Source organism: Siphateles boraxobius, unplaced genomic scaffold, assembly GCF_051911475.1.
Source record: "Siphateles boraxobius isolate OS27281-9 unplaced genomic scaffold, OSU_SipBor_1 22, whole genome shotgun sequence".
NCBI lineage: Eukaryota > Metazoa > Chordata > Actinopteri > Cypriniformes > Leuciscidae > Siphateles > Siphateles boraxobius.
Window position 1 is genome coordinate 35,781,932 of NW_027508833.1, and position 15,400 is coordinate 35,797,331.

At 37.4% G+C, this 15,400-nt stretch overlaps 1 protein-coding gene across 1 annotated transcript; it reads left to right on the forward strand.

The window, feature by feature from the left end:
* Window positions 1-949: 949 nt before the first annotated feature.
* On the forward strand, window positions 950-14,993 carry ywhaqb (tyrosine 3-monooxygenase/tryptophan 5-monooxygenase activation protein, theta polypeptide b). Its single transcript, XM_077239948.1, has 6 exons — window positions 950-1,195; window positions 2,532-2,923; window positions 11,012-11,135; window positions 11,865-12,028; window positions 12,118-12,213; window positions 13,496-14,993. The coding sequence occupies exons 2-6, from the start codon at window positions 2,630-2,632 to the stop codon at window positions 13,553-13,555; spliced, it is 738 nt and encodes a 245-aa protein (XP_077096063.1). The 5' UTR covers window positions 950-1,195; window positions 2,532-2,629; the 3' UTR covers window positions 13,556-14,993.
* The last annotated feature ends 407 nt before the right edge of the window (window positions 14,994-15,400 follow it).

Here is a 15,400-nt window from a genome sequence, read left to right on the forward strand (position 1 = left end):
GGAACTAAGGGATGGTCAGGCTGGCTAATAAATGTCTTGCTTTTTACTTACATTTTAATATATATATATATAATTAGAAAACATTTATTTTAAACTGAAATAAAATTTCACAATATCACTGTTTTTACTGTATTTTTGATAATAGAGCCTTAATGCAGCCTTGGTGAACATAAGAGACTTCTTTCAAAAAACATAAAAAGATGACTGCCCCCCAAATTTTATGAAGATACGTTTCCATAATAATATGGTAACAGATGAAATATCTTTTTATTACCCATAGCAGACTGTTATTTTTTGTTGCATAGCAACGTTGTCTTACGTCAAGGACTGTCTTCTAGTGGAAGGATGCCACTTAATGAATTTGTTACCATTTTAATAAAACATTGTGTCCTTAATATTTGTAAATCTGAAGTAGTCTACCGGTTTTATAAAAGCAAAAAATCACTCCATGCCTTGCTGTATTGTGATTAAAGCCATAGTTAAATGTGTTGCAATTATGACCTTATAATGATGTCCTTTTGCCATGTCTGTATTCTCAATGTGTACTGGCCTCTCGTACCTTATTGTTTATGTCTACATGCTATATGAGCTTGTGTATTATTATTTTGTGTTCAGAAGTCTGTCCCTCTATTTAAATCTGTGCTGGAATTTCAGCATCTTTTCTTATCGTTGAGCTGAATACTGTACATTTGTGTAAACCCCCAAACACGCCTTGTATAAACTCAACTAGCCCTTAGAAGAAGCAAAGCAATTATCTTTCCAATCTGATTAATTAGAGAGATGGTATTTGGGTCTCAGTAGGTAGGCTAGATCTGCTGTTGATGCATCCATTTCCCAATCATGATGCTGATGGTGATGCTGGGGATGAGAAGGAGGAGGGGGGATCACCATAGCAATAGTGACGTCATCCCCCTTGCTCTAATTGGAGGAAACCCCGTGGCTACAAGTCAGAGTCTACGGGTCAACCGAACTCATTCGTTTCGGCCCGCCTCCATTCCCCGCGCTAAGCGGCTATTGGATGATCATTTGAAGAATTACTCGTTACAGTCGGGAAGCGCGGCATCTGATTGGTTGACAGACGGGATTAGCAACGTCCTACGGTAACACTTTCGATTGTCTTTCTCTACTACATTTTTTCCCTAACCATCCAAGCTCAAAGGCTATCAATCCGTTGGAGTCAACCGTTGATCGAGAGGTGAGATGCAATCTAATAGATTGAAGGTGTTATGTTTATTTATTATACAAGCTTAGATTCTTAAATATAATTTGTATTGTTGCAATAGACGGCGTAATCAGTATAACCGCGCTGCTCGGTTGAGGGGCAGGAGGGGCTGCCAAACTGCGTCCATATCGATCAGGGGAAAAAAATGTTGATTTGCTTATTACAATGTAGTAAACATTTATTTCCCTTTGATTTGCGATACTTGTAGTCGCAGATTGAATATTTGCTGTCCAAAATAATAACATGGATTGGACAAGATGAGACCCATCGCTGTTGAAGGCGGGTCGTCACATCGCTACAATGGATTTTCAAAAATAAATATATATATTTACCTGATTTACATCATCCATAAGATGGTTGACATGGAGCTGTAATGGTAGTATAAACTTATATTTATGTTGATATAATATGCATATCTGACGGCTGAAATTGTTAAAATAACGACTTGTATAATGAGCAGTAACGTTAACCTCATTGCTACGGAAATCAGGCTGGATTTCATTGATTCATATTGACTCAGTATGATTGTGATCGGTAAATTGAACTGCGATGACCTACTTTGTGTACTTTAAATCGGGTCCACTTTCGAGAAATGTATGGTATGTGTTATGTATAATATTTTAGTGAACAGGGCAGGGCTATACGGATCACACTGACACAGATGTGTTAATCCACACACACACACACACCCTGCCCTTGTCTCCAAACCGAGTGAGCTGCCTATCTAGACAGCATCTGTCGGAACGCGCCCAGAAATGCTGTCAGTTTTGGTGGGCAGCTCACTTTTAAGACGCATCCATTAATTTCAGCTGATATCCGTGTTTTTAGTCCGTGTGTTGAGAATGAAGTGTAGGATTCACACGGAAGAGCATTGGTAGCGACTTTGGCTCATTTCAGTGATTTGAATCTTTTGAATCATTCACCAAAAAGATTTGTTCACTGATTCTTTCTAACAATTGCATTGTTTCGCCTGTAGGTGGCGAAAAAAATGGCGTGTTTTGACGTGGTATGAACGAGGAATTTTACTATTCTCTCAACCGATTCTGTTATTCAGTTCATTTACGACAAGAGTTCATTGTTAGACATCCTCTGATCTCCTAACATGGACTTGTTCACTAAAGGGTGTATTTGTTGATGATATGCTACACCTCTTGTACTCAAATGCTATTTGCTTGTGCTACAGTCAAAGCACTCACACACTTCAAAGGGGAGAGACTTCAGTGTATAGAAGTGAACAGAATGATTCGTTCACATAAATGAGTCTCTAATTAATATATGGAGTTTGACCATCATTATCTTTCCTCCTCAGCCTCTCCAGGGATTAAGCAGCGGTTCATTCCCCTCCTTTGATCAGTCGAGTGTCTCATAGACCTAGAAACACTCACAGACTTAAAGAAAAGCAGCAGGATGGACAGAACAGAGCTCATCCAGAAGGCGAAGCTGGCCGAGCAGGCCGAGCGCTATGACGATATGGCAGCCTGTATGAAGTCGGTGACTGAAGCTGGGTCCGAGCTGTCTAACGAGGAGAGAAACCTGCTATCCGTCGCCTATAAGAACGTGGTGGGTGCCCGGAGGTCTGCCTGGAGGGTCATCTCCAGCATTGAGCAGAAGACTGAAGGAAACGACAAGAAACTGCAGATGGTGAAGGAATACCGGGAGAAAGTGGAGTCCGAACTGCGAGATATCTGCAACGATGTGTTGGTGAGTATCCATGTCCATACAATGCAAAAACATAGTGTAACATTTTAAGACAAAATAATTTGTGATATCAATGGATGAACTGTATGAAAGGAAACCCTACACACAATGAAGAATGCAAATGTCTGTAATAAGGCTCAAGTCTAGTTTATTTATATAGTCCATTACAACTACGCTCTAGTCTAGACCAAAGGACTGTATAGATAGTAAAATACAAATATATACATAAAGTACATAAAAGCACAAAATGCTCAATTAATCTAAATAAATCAAGATATGGCTCAGTGCAATTATCGAATTGCAAATTTGCAGTTTAAGTAATTTAATATATGCGCTGTGTGTTTTAGAGAGATAAACATTTTAAAAACAAGCAGCTCGTGATCCAGTGTCACTGTAAAAGCCGCCCCTAATGCAGTCTAATCTCTACATGTCTTCTGAGTTTGGGTCACTTTATACCCTTATGTGCCAAAAATCTTCCCAAACTTGTAATGAGAAGTACTTATAAAACGCCTGTTGTCAACAAATTACAGGGCTCCTTCAAAGGCTCCTGACAGTTTTTTGCCAAAATAACAGCTGAATTTTTTAAAAATTACATTTTAAACCAGAATTATCAGAAAAATCACAATTAAAATGCCCCCCTAAATCATGCAATCCAAATTAGTTTACAAATAATACGAAGATTCCATTGCTGCCATGTCCCTTTAATCTTCAATGTTAAGTATATATTGCAGAGCACACCAAAGTAAAATGTAGAATAGAATCTGTACCATTGAGTGGTATTTGCTGAATTAATCACACAAGCAAAGTGCCGGTGTTCTGAATATTAGCACTGCTGTGATTCAGCCATAGACATATGTGTATATATCAGAATGTGCTCCTCTGTACACCACATATGAATACACATAACATGGTAGAGAATATGTCCTCTTTTCTGATGAAACAGCAGCCCAGTTTTGGCTCTCGCTGGAGATGAGGGTATCTATATTAAGGGGAGCATGCACAGTCTTGCACAAGGACAGTCTCATTATTTTTATATCTAGCTTATGACGTGAAAAAAGTCCAATTAGAAGGTGTGCAGTTTGTATTTAATACCTTTTGGTAAAGTAAACCTCTCTTGATGTAATTGGCATGAAGTGATTAAGAAGTGTTTCCTGTTAAGACACTTCCCACAGAGGGAAGTGTTTATTTATATAGTCAAATCATGTGCCTGGCTTTGTCTTTGCCTTGTCCACAGAGAGATGAGATGATCAAAGGTCAGAGGTGGGTGTGTGTGAAGGTGTGTTTAGGTGCAGTTTCGTAACGCTGTCTGAATTGCTGCTGGGTTATAGTGATTTGTGCAGTTCCTCATTCTTAATGCTTGTGCTACTGGTGAAACAATTCAGCCTCATCCTCTCAGACACTTTGTTTCTTTAAATAAATACAATGTTTAACATTGCCTGAAGGAGGTTTGTTCTAAAAATGGATGCCGTGGTTTATTTTCTCATAGCCTGTGCTGAAATGGTAGGACGAGGCTGCTATTGTGCATCAGAAAAAGTGGTGTATTCATGAAGAAGACCCTGTTTTATGTAGGGGTGTAAATCGGAGCCTTCATGACGATTCGATACGATACCGATTTCTTAAGCCAACGATTCGATTATTTTCGATACTTCAGAATTCCCCGCGATACGATTCGATACGATTCAATAATCGATATTTTTACATGATATCTATTAAGTTTCAAATAAATCAACAAAAATGTTTATAATTTGCCTTTTATTGAGAATACAGGAACAGTATTCTATTCACATAATGTGTATGTTGTGCTCAATGCACTGCAAATAGAACAGCAAATATAACAGTTACTTCATTCAGTTCAAAACTTGATTCTATCGAATCCTGGTGTGTTTCCGTGCATCTTACGTCATCGCAAACGTGCACGACGCATGATAGAAAACAAAACGCGGGTCAATATATTGTGTTTTTTATTTTATTTGGTGCTATTATGCACAGCTGAGTGAACAACACCGGTTTACTGTGTGCCGCATTTGGCTTTTTGCTGATTGCAAACGCAGGAGACAGTGGATTTCCATTAATGTGTTGCCCTGAGTCCACGCGCTATGTGTGTGCGAATACACTGCAGACTCTCTCTCGCTCTTATCCAAGGTAAATTATCAACACTATCAGCCCTTACATGTGTTTTATTTAACTAAATACATCATAATCAGCTAAAAAGAATGCGCAGGTCACTTACTTCCTGAACAAGTACGCACCCGAGTCCGTGATGCTTTCACATTCACGTGAGCCGCGGCACGGTTCGAGTGCAACCGAACTCAGCGCACCTCCTCCAGGCAGTCTCGGGTTTGGTATCCCAGTGCGCACCAGGGTCAGCGTGACAGACAGCGTTTACATAATTAGCGATTTTTCATGCGAACCGTGCCCGTTCCGAGTTGGTGTGAAAGCACCCTAGACTTTTCAAGTAAGCTGTTGAAGTAGCCTTTTGTACACGTTAGCGCCTGTTTGTTTACGCTAATAACTGCTAGCTTGGAATTCGCCGACTAAGTGACTGAAGGTGCATTCACACTGGCAGTTTAGTTACGTTAGCCCAGTGCATAACAACAATCGTTTGTACGCATATGAGCGGATGCTGAAAATAGACAGGCGGCAAAACAAACACATTAATCGATACTCTTGCGGACGGATCGATGCATCGAATCGTCGGCTGTATAATCGATGCATCGATACGAATCGATTAATATTTACACTCCTAGTTTTATGTATCTTTTATAGACAATTATGTAGTGGTCAACCAAAATGTGTTTTTTTGTTTTGTTTGTTTTTAATGGTAAATACATGATAAAATTTAGTGACAACATGTAAGATATAGACAAATTAGCGGATTGTAATTATATTTGATATTTTATTTATCGGTATTAGATAAATATTGGTCGATATTGGCTATTAATTGTGTTATTTCCTCTATTTTTACTCTTGTAACGCTCTCTTAAAGTTAAACTTTTCAAACACTAATTATTTAATAACACATTTAAATGAAAGCTTTAGCCAATCTAAAAATTTATAACCATGTTTCTTACTCTACCGAATGCTGTGATGGCTAAATTCACTTGTAGTTTTTCTGTTTTCTTTTTAAAAGGGGTCCTATTTATGCCCTTTTATGAAGTCTTGATTTTGTTTTTGGGGTTTACTAGAATATGTTTTTTCATGCTTGATTGTTCAAAAAATGTATTATTTTTTCACATATTTTACAATATTACAGCTACTCTCTCCGCAGCCTGGTTGAACTCGTCATTTTCGATGAAGCCCCTCCTTCCGAAATACGAAATGTGCTGTGATTGGTTAGCTGGCCTGTTGTGTTGTGTTAGGGCGTGTTCGGGAATTGTCATGCCTCTTTATAACCGATAGCTCTAATCCGATCTAAATATTAATGATGGCGTCAATTTCGAGCCCGATTCAGACCCTGACCATTTTAACTAACAATAGTGCTGAACGGATTTCAAGCACGGACTTTGCAAGCACAGATTTCACAGGAAGTTTCAGAGTGGTATGTTTTTTTTTTCCTGTAATTTTCTAATAGATATGATGTTATCCACCATTTAATCATATTGGAAAACTATGGTAATACAAACAGTAATCAATCACAAAATCATGGATAATTTTCCTAAAGATGGTGAACAGTCTTACACCAGCAAGAGCTTACAAAAGCTAAAGTAAACTACATCAGTATTGTAATGTTAGTTAACAGACTATTAGAGGCAAAGCTATGCCCTTTGTTTACATCATAACTATCATAGCAACTAGTGGTCGTCCGATATTGTTTTTTTGATAGCCGATGCCGACATCTTAGAGAGCAGGGTGGCCGAAATTAAGCCAATATATATATTTATTTAAATTAGTATTTAATAAATTAAAAATAAATTATTTGAAAATAATAATAGAATACTAAAGTTGCGATGTAACTGAAGTAGCGACAGATCCTTTCCTCTGTATTGTGATGTACATTTAAGTGAAACAGATTGTCGGAAAAAAATCAAGAAGCAGGTATTTGGTTCGATCCATTGGTTGTTGATTTGATGCCGGCATATCTGAATGCTTGCAGTTGATTGTAAGGAAGGGGCGGGGTTTAAGCAGACTAAATGATTGGAGAAGTCAAGCATCCATCATCAGAGAGATGTCGTTTCACTGGATTTTTTATAAAAAATGACGGAAAACAAAAAAGAAATATTTTGAATGAATGAATCATTCACAATAAGATTTATAAAATAGGGTGAATTTCCATTTTTATGGCTACTTTAATATCAGCCATTTGTCAATTATCTGCTATAACATGAAAATATTAACGCTTAAAGGTGCATTGTGTAATATTTCTGAGGATCTATTGACAGAAATGCAATGTAAGATCCATAACTATGTTTTCAGTGGTGTATAAAGATCATGCATAATGAACCGTTATGTTTTTATTACCTTAGAATGAGACATTTATATCTCCATAATCGCGGGCACCCCCTTCTATGGAGGACGACATATTGTTTTCATCATGTTTCTATCGTAGCCGACCGTGAACGAACAGCGCTACAGAGCGCGTTTCATAAATACCTTGAAAAATAAGTTTTCAGTGATGTATAAAAACCTTACTTAATGAACCGTTATATTTGTATTACCTTAGAATGAGCAGTTTCTGTCTACATACACCGCGAGTTCCCTTACATTGAAATGCGCCGACATGTTTCTACAGTAGCCCTAAACCAGGGGTTCTCAAACTTTTTGTGTGTGTGGACCACTATTTGTAATCAAGAATTTTCGCGGACCACCTCATAATACACATAATAAAATATGTCTACACACAGTCCTACCTGAATTAATCCACACCTCTAAATAGGCTTACTAGCACTAAAACTATAACTGGTCACCACATCAGTACAACAGGCTTGTTAAAAGAAAGTTTACTGCACACAACGGCTGACACATATTTAATTTATTTACTCAAGCGCTCGAGGGCATAATCAGGATGGGGGTAGATGGGGTTGTTTCATGACAATTTAAAAAAAAAATTCATTGGTTGTTGCGTTAAATCTTACCCAGATACAATCATGCTATTTTCTGATTGGTTATTGTGTAGCTCGACTAACAACAACAGGGGAGACGCGTTTGATTCCTGACGGTTTGAGCGGCGCGGCCAGAGAAAATTTGAAATTTTTGTTTTTCTGTGTGAGAAATACATTCATATAAATGTGTGGCGGGAGTGCGTGACAAAAGACCGAAATGAGTGACTGTCACGTTCAATGTGTGACACTTGAGAGCCCTGATGAAGAACCTGTTGCTATCCACCGATCCATGTTGTTCTAACGGCACTGAACTTGAACGTCACGGCCGAGCCCCACTAGCCTATTTTAGTAATCACACAATAACCAGACAATTTAATTAAAATTTTATATCAATATAGGCCTACATATTCTTTTTTTCTTTTCTTTTTTAATGGGAATTTCCTAGTAAAATGAAGGTAAAAAAATATTATTTTATATTTTGCCTTTCCACGGACCACCTGCAGTACCCTGACGGACCACTAGTGGTCCGCGGACCACAGTTTGAGAATTGCTGCCCTAAACGAACAATCGCGTTTCGTTACTATGTTGCTCTTCGTGCAAGGAAGCAAGCTTAGTTCAGCGAATAAAACACTGACACAATGATGAACAAGTAACAATAATATTCGCAATAACGTATAGTTTTACTGAATAATTAAGTAAACATAATTTCTTAATTTATCCTTGTAAAGAAACCTCATTGCTGAACTGGCTACTCTCTTCTGTCTCAGACGATGACATATTTTCCTGTCTGCCACCGTAACTTTTGTTGGTTGCAATTCGTAACCTCACCACTGAATGCCGCTAAAAATCACACACTGCAGCTTTAATTTCCTCCAGAAAGCGAAAGTAGCCGATCACTGTAGTTTCCTTCTAGTAAGTCAGTGGGGCTGTTATCGGTGGTTTTGCTGTAGTCCAGTCTAAATCCATGTGAGTGGTGAACTGTGTTTGTGTAGTGAGTCATGGGCAGTTTCTGTGCACGGTTTAGTGAGAACTCAAGCTTAATTTCCCAGCTTGTCTGAGATGGCTAAGGGTGTGTCTGTGACTCATCTCACTGTTGAATCTGCTCTGGGATCAAGGTTGTTCCACACCCCCACCTGTCCAGACAGCCTGACACATGCTGCCAGCTCTCATACTCACAGTAGTGCCAAGTGTTTACAGCATGTATCATTGATTTATATTTGTTACAACATCAGGGGAATGTTTATAAAGATGTTCACCTGTGTGTGTACATGATCAACAAGTAAAAATATTTGGAGTCTGACAGTAATTAATCTCAAATGTATTATTTAATCTGGTGAATTTGTAACAAGAAGCACATTGACTGTAGCTGAGATGGATTTAGAAAGAGTATTAGATGACTGTCCAGCAGTTACTGCCATCACCACTAAAAATATTAAAGCTTAAACAAAAAGATAAGTTTACCTCACTTTTAACCCAGTCAGCTGTTCGGAAGACTAGTAGACCATCCTTAGTTCAAACACACTGCAGTTCAAAAGTTGGAGTCCGTAAGATTTTTTCAATGTTTTTGAAAGAAGTCTTATATGCTCACAAAGGCTGCATGTAAAAACAGTAATATTATGAAATATTATTACAATTTAAAATATTTTAGTTGAATATATTTTTAAAATGTAATTTATTTCTGTGATGGCTGTGATCTGAATTTTCGGCATTACTCCAGTCTTAAGTGTCACGTGATCCTTCAGAAATATTCTAATATGTTGATCTGAGAAACATTGTTTCTCATGTTGAAACCATGATACATTTTTTCATGTATCTTTGATGAATGGAAAGTTAAAAATACAGCATAGAAATATTTTGTAACCGTGTAGAAGTTTTTACTTTCTTTTAATCAGTTTTATTTATTCCTTGCTGAATAAGTGTTTTTAATGTTTTTTCTTCCCAAGCTCAAATTTGTAAACTAATATAAGTCCATACACATAAATTAGGCCTAACACAAAGTCTCAAAATTAGATTTTAAGTTTGGATGCTCAACTTTGTGCTATTTTGTGTACATCTGTTTGTAGTCTTTTCAAATGCTGTTATATTTTAGGTCAGAAACAGGATTCTAGGATAGCACTGACCTTGTTTCTCTGGATTGGTCATCAAGACTGCCATCTCTGTGCTGAGAATCCTTGACAAGTGTGAAGAATGAAAAAAATGCTCTGGCAGGCCTTTCACCTCAGGCAAGCATGAAGAAACAGGCCCTCATACCGGAGAATATTTCTTACGCTTTTGGTTTTATCAGTTTTGTCATTTTAGGGTGCAGTTTATACTCTTTAAAGCCAAAAAATTATTTGCATGCCTTTGGTTAAAGGGATAGTTCATCCAAAAAAAAAAAAATTCAGTTAATGACTGTAAGTAAATGATGGCTTTTTATTTTTGGGTGTACTACCCCTTTAATCACCAAGAGAGCAATGAAATGTTGGACTATCCTAGATTTAATCAAACCTCCTAGCAGTTCACTGTGTGCTGATCTGAAGCTGGGCTGTTGTTTCCTAATGATTTGTGTGTTGTAACAGTGTCTGTGAGGCAGAGAAAAATTAAGCTCTCGTTGCATTTTCTGACCTGATCATACCATAGCGTGGTATGGCGTGGGTCATACCTCATGATGTTGTGTTGGCCTTTCTGTGGTAATCTGTCTCATCCTTGGTATGGTGGTTAATCTGGTATTTACCCGTGCCTTAAAGCTGTTGCTTTCACTGACACAGATTACTGCTGAAGCAGTCTTAGGTGGATGGGAAGACCCAGCAGAAGGCTAGCCTCTGAGACTCAGATTAAGTTTAAATCTGGACTAAAATGAAGTTTGGAGTGAAATCCCTTAAAACTGTGGTGACGGCACTAACAGGAGGATGAGCTGATACTTAGCCTGTATTTGGTGGTTTGTGGATGTTTATTGGGGTCTTGGAGAAATGACTGGAATAAATGACATGAAGAAAGTATCTAAACATGGTCTCTAGCTAAGCCTTCGTGCCTTTTCGCCGGTTCATTTCTTTCATTTACTCTTCTTCTACAGGAGCTGCTGAACAAATATTTAATTGAGAATTCCACAAATCCCGAGAGCAAAGTCTTCTACCTGAAGATGAAGGGCGACTACTACAGATACCTTGCTGAAGTTGCCTCAGGAGATAACAAGAGAGGTAAGAGAGCACTGCTGCTAGTTTTGTGGGTTTCACAAGCATGTTAGCACAAAATGTAGGATGTACTTTCCTTGGTATGACGCAACTGGAGACATCGAAACAAGGGGAAGTTTGTCTCGTGTCTTGAGTCATCCGCTCAATACAAATGCTAATTTCTTTTCTCTTTTTTTTCTTATTTAAATCTCAATTATTTGTATTTTTTGGATGGCCTGAGGCTTCTTTTTGCAGCTTTGTAGGCCTGAAAGGTAAAGATTTTGTTACTGTTGGCAACATTTTTACTGACCCCACCACAAAAACATATACAATTCTGTTTTTTTTAGCAGTTTATTTGTATGAGCAAGTAATATATATATATATATATATATATATATATATAACATTTACAATATTTACAGTATTTCATATATTAGCAATGTATTTTATGTGCAAGCACAATACTTTATAAATCATTTACAATATTTGTAGTAATATTAAATAATTTAGCAATGTTGTTTTAGTTAGTTAAAAAGGTAGAAATTATGCAGCTAACATAACTCCATGAATTAATAATCACAGTTATGCTTAATATGCAAAGTATTAAATTTGATACGGATTTATAACTTTGGAGCAATTCAGAATTGGTAAAAGCAGCACTGGCTTGAAACTTCATATTATTGTTGAGCCATACTTTGACATTATTGTACCCAATATGCATTGCATGACTAACCATTTACTTTTCTTTTTTTACAGCAACCATAGAAAACTCTCAGGATGCCTACCAGAAAGCATTTGATATAAGCAAGACAGAGATGCAGCCAACACACCCCATTCGTCTGGGTCTGGCCCTAAACTTTTCTGTCTTTTTCTACGAGATCCTTAACTCTCCAGATAAAGCCTGCGCCCTTGCTAAACAGGTACGTTTCAAATGACAATGTTTGATGTATATCCATTACGGATGTGGACATTTTTTCATCTTTAACAATGTGTTTTTGTACAAATTTAGGCATTTGATGAGGCCATAGCAGAGCTTGACACGCTGAACGAAGAGTCTTACAAAGACAGCACTCTTATCATGCAGCTACTGAGAGACAACCTCACAGTAAGTAACAGCAGAGCCATTTTATTTCCTCACAGATGATTCGATAGTTAGCGTAGAGGCATCGCAAATAGTTTTTAAAACGTAAAGGCTTTAACATTACTGTTTTGGTTTGATAGAGTGGAGAAATATTGTGAAAATGTAAAAACAGAGAGATGTGATTTAAAAGCATCTTTACACAGCCGAATTAAGGCTGCTCTAATGCGGCTCTGTGTCTGCTCAGAATTCTGTGTAGACGCAATGGTGCATAAAAGCAGACTTAAAATATGACGGGTCTGACCCACCTCAGCCCCTAGTATCAAAGGCTACTGATACTGTTTTGGTTCTGTGTAAATGAACGCGAACTTGTGCCGTTCTAAACTACGTAATTGTCATGACAACCAAAAGCACACTCTGTCTGCTCATGCGGGGTGAGAATTAAGAAGCGGGAGACAAAACATATAGGGCTAGTTCCTTATTGTTTTAGCCAAATTAAAAAAAATGTCTAGCAGTGAAGCAGGCTGAAAGAGTCCTGTACTCGCATCGTGAAGCAAACGGTAAATGCTTAACCCAATCGGCATCACTGTTATTGAGCATTGTATTATTATATTCCAAAAATCATCTCCTTGAGGACGATATTTCACGACGGTTTGGCGACATCTGTTGTCCTGTGAGAAACACGTTAACACGGTTGTCTTGTTCAAAGCATTGTTTCCCGCGATTTTAATTCCTGTGTAAATGCATTTATGCCACTTTAGAGAAGCAATAAACATTCTGTGTAAATGCACAATTTTGTGATTTTGTTTTTTTTACCGTTTCAGATTTGGTTTCAGTGGCGCTTTGTCTGTGTAAAGATGCCTTAAGAGATCAGAAAAGTCCCTCTGTTGACAATCATATAAACCGATCGAGTCTCTTTAGAAAATTTTTACTAAACCACTCAATTCATATAGATTCATTTTATGAACGCTTTGAAGCATCAAAGTGGTAGTTGCATAGACTGTCAATGGAGGGACAGAAAGTTCTCAGATTTCATCAAAAAGATCTCCACTTGTGTTCCAAAAAATGAACGAGGCATGAGGGAGAGTAATTAATGACAGAATTTTCATTTTTGCGCTACAATCAGTCAATGCAAGCTCAAAACACAGAGATGAAACCGGTTAACATGTGTGATTGCAAATGTGATACTGATTTTATACAACAGTTAAATGAACAAGAAGTAAATATAAACTATAGTAGTATATAAGTAATACTTAAATAACATGGATTGTGTTCTGACCCTGGAATGTAATTTTTTTTCCTCCACCAGTTATGGACATCTGACAACGCACCAGATGAGGGAGAAGGAGGCGAGGGAGGAGAGAACTAATCTACACACTCCTTCAGCAAAGAAAACAACCTTTTTACACATCTCCTTTCCTTTATCACTCCATGTCAGAATTCCTCCAGTAAAGATCAAACCCGTGATTAATGAAGAGCTGTTAATGAAAAAAATAAATAATAAATTAGTCTTTTCACAAGTGCAGCTTTTGGACAAGAAAAGAAAGATATTTGGGGAGAAACCGTTTTCCTTAGTTTGTTTGTCTTGGCCTTCCATAATGTGCAGTTTCTGCTGTAGAAAAGTATGACTAGTGTCATTTTATACAAACATAATCTTAAAGTAATAGTTAACGGAACATAAATTAATGAATAAATAAAAAATAAGGACATGCATTTTTCATCACAGCTAAGTCTGAGACTAAAAAGTAATTGCAGGGATATTAAAAGCATTTAGAGAACTGTTGTCATATACACCTACTGTATCTTGTACTTTAACACTCTTACCTGTTTCACCTCAGCACTACCACAGGTTGTGCACTTCCACTGAAAGCGGTGGTCAGTCACGCTTTAGATAGTTCAATATGGAAATGTATCAACAACAAAAAAAAAGACGTTTGTTGAAATGGCGTGCATTTCAGATTTTACTTGGAAATATTAGCATCTGCAGTGGTATGTAGTATCTGACGGTCCTCAGTTTATAAACTGTTCAATTATATATTTACAGTTTTTCACTTGATTTTGGCCTGTTTAGTGTTCCCTTTGCTTTTTATGGAAATCAAAATCATCCATAGAAATTAAAACCATTTGTAAGATGACTTAGGGCATATTATATTTTATTTGTTTAGTGATGCTATGTTAAAAGTGAAACTGTGCATTTAGCAGTACCCAACTAGCATGCAGACCAGTTCTGACACGATCTGTGGCACAATGTAGTAATATGGTCTTGATGGTTTGATTCACGTATTAATGGCCCACTCTAGAAATTTATTTCACATAACGCATGTTAAGAACGATAGAAGATCAGAAACAAGTATCTTTCTTCTGACTGCTAGCGTTGAATTTGTGTTGTTGGCAAATAACATTGCCTGTGTATGTCCAGAACACTGGAATGGGAATCAATGCCATATTGCCAATATTAAAGTTCTGTTTAGTACTTTTCAATGCATTGTGCACAGGTGTGTGGTTATCCAGAGAGTGTCATTATAGTTTGGACCACTATTACGTTGTTTCTCCTTTTTGTCTTTTTTTTTTATTGTGTATGTGATTGATTTCTTTCTCTCTCTCTCTCTCTCTCTCTCTCTCTCTCTCTCTCTCTCTCTCTCTCTCTCTCTCTCTCTCTCTCTCTCTCTCTCTCTCTCTATCTATCTCTCTATCTCTCTCTCTCTCTTCATTTCCCATGGATTTTAGTCTCACAAAAGCCTTGTGAAAATGTTTTATGCCCTATGTATGTTATGTAACATGCTTAAAAATTACATTTTATAAACCAATTTGCTGTCCTGTGTTGTTGTTTTTTTGTTTTGTTTTTTACATTTGCTTCATCTTAAATAGTGGACAATCTTCACTTTGGAGAGTTATAAGGGTGAATTGCACTACTTGGGCTGTATCTCCATAATTATTACGTTTTGAGTCAAAAGTTTTTCTTGTTCTGGGTTTGTATGTTGGTTGCAAACATTATTCTAAACAGGGTGAAGCCCAATCCTCCACTAGATGACAGAATGGACTTGACAAAGAACACAGAAGAGATCTACAGAAACTTCTTGAGAAGATTCAGGTCCTACAATGTGTATCAATGCTAGTGTGCTGGCTGGGGCACTGGGATTTTAGCTGGAGATGCTGAATAATCTTATTAAGAGGGCAGGCTTAGTCATTGGAGTGAATCTGAATATGATCAAGG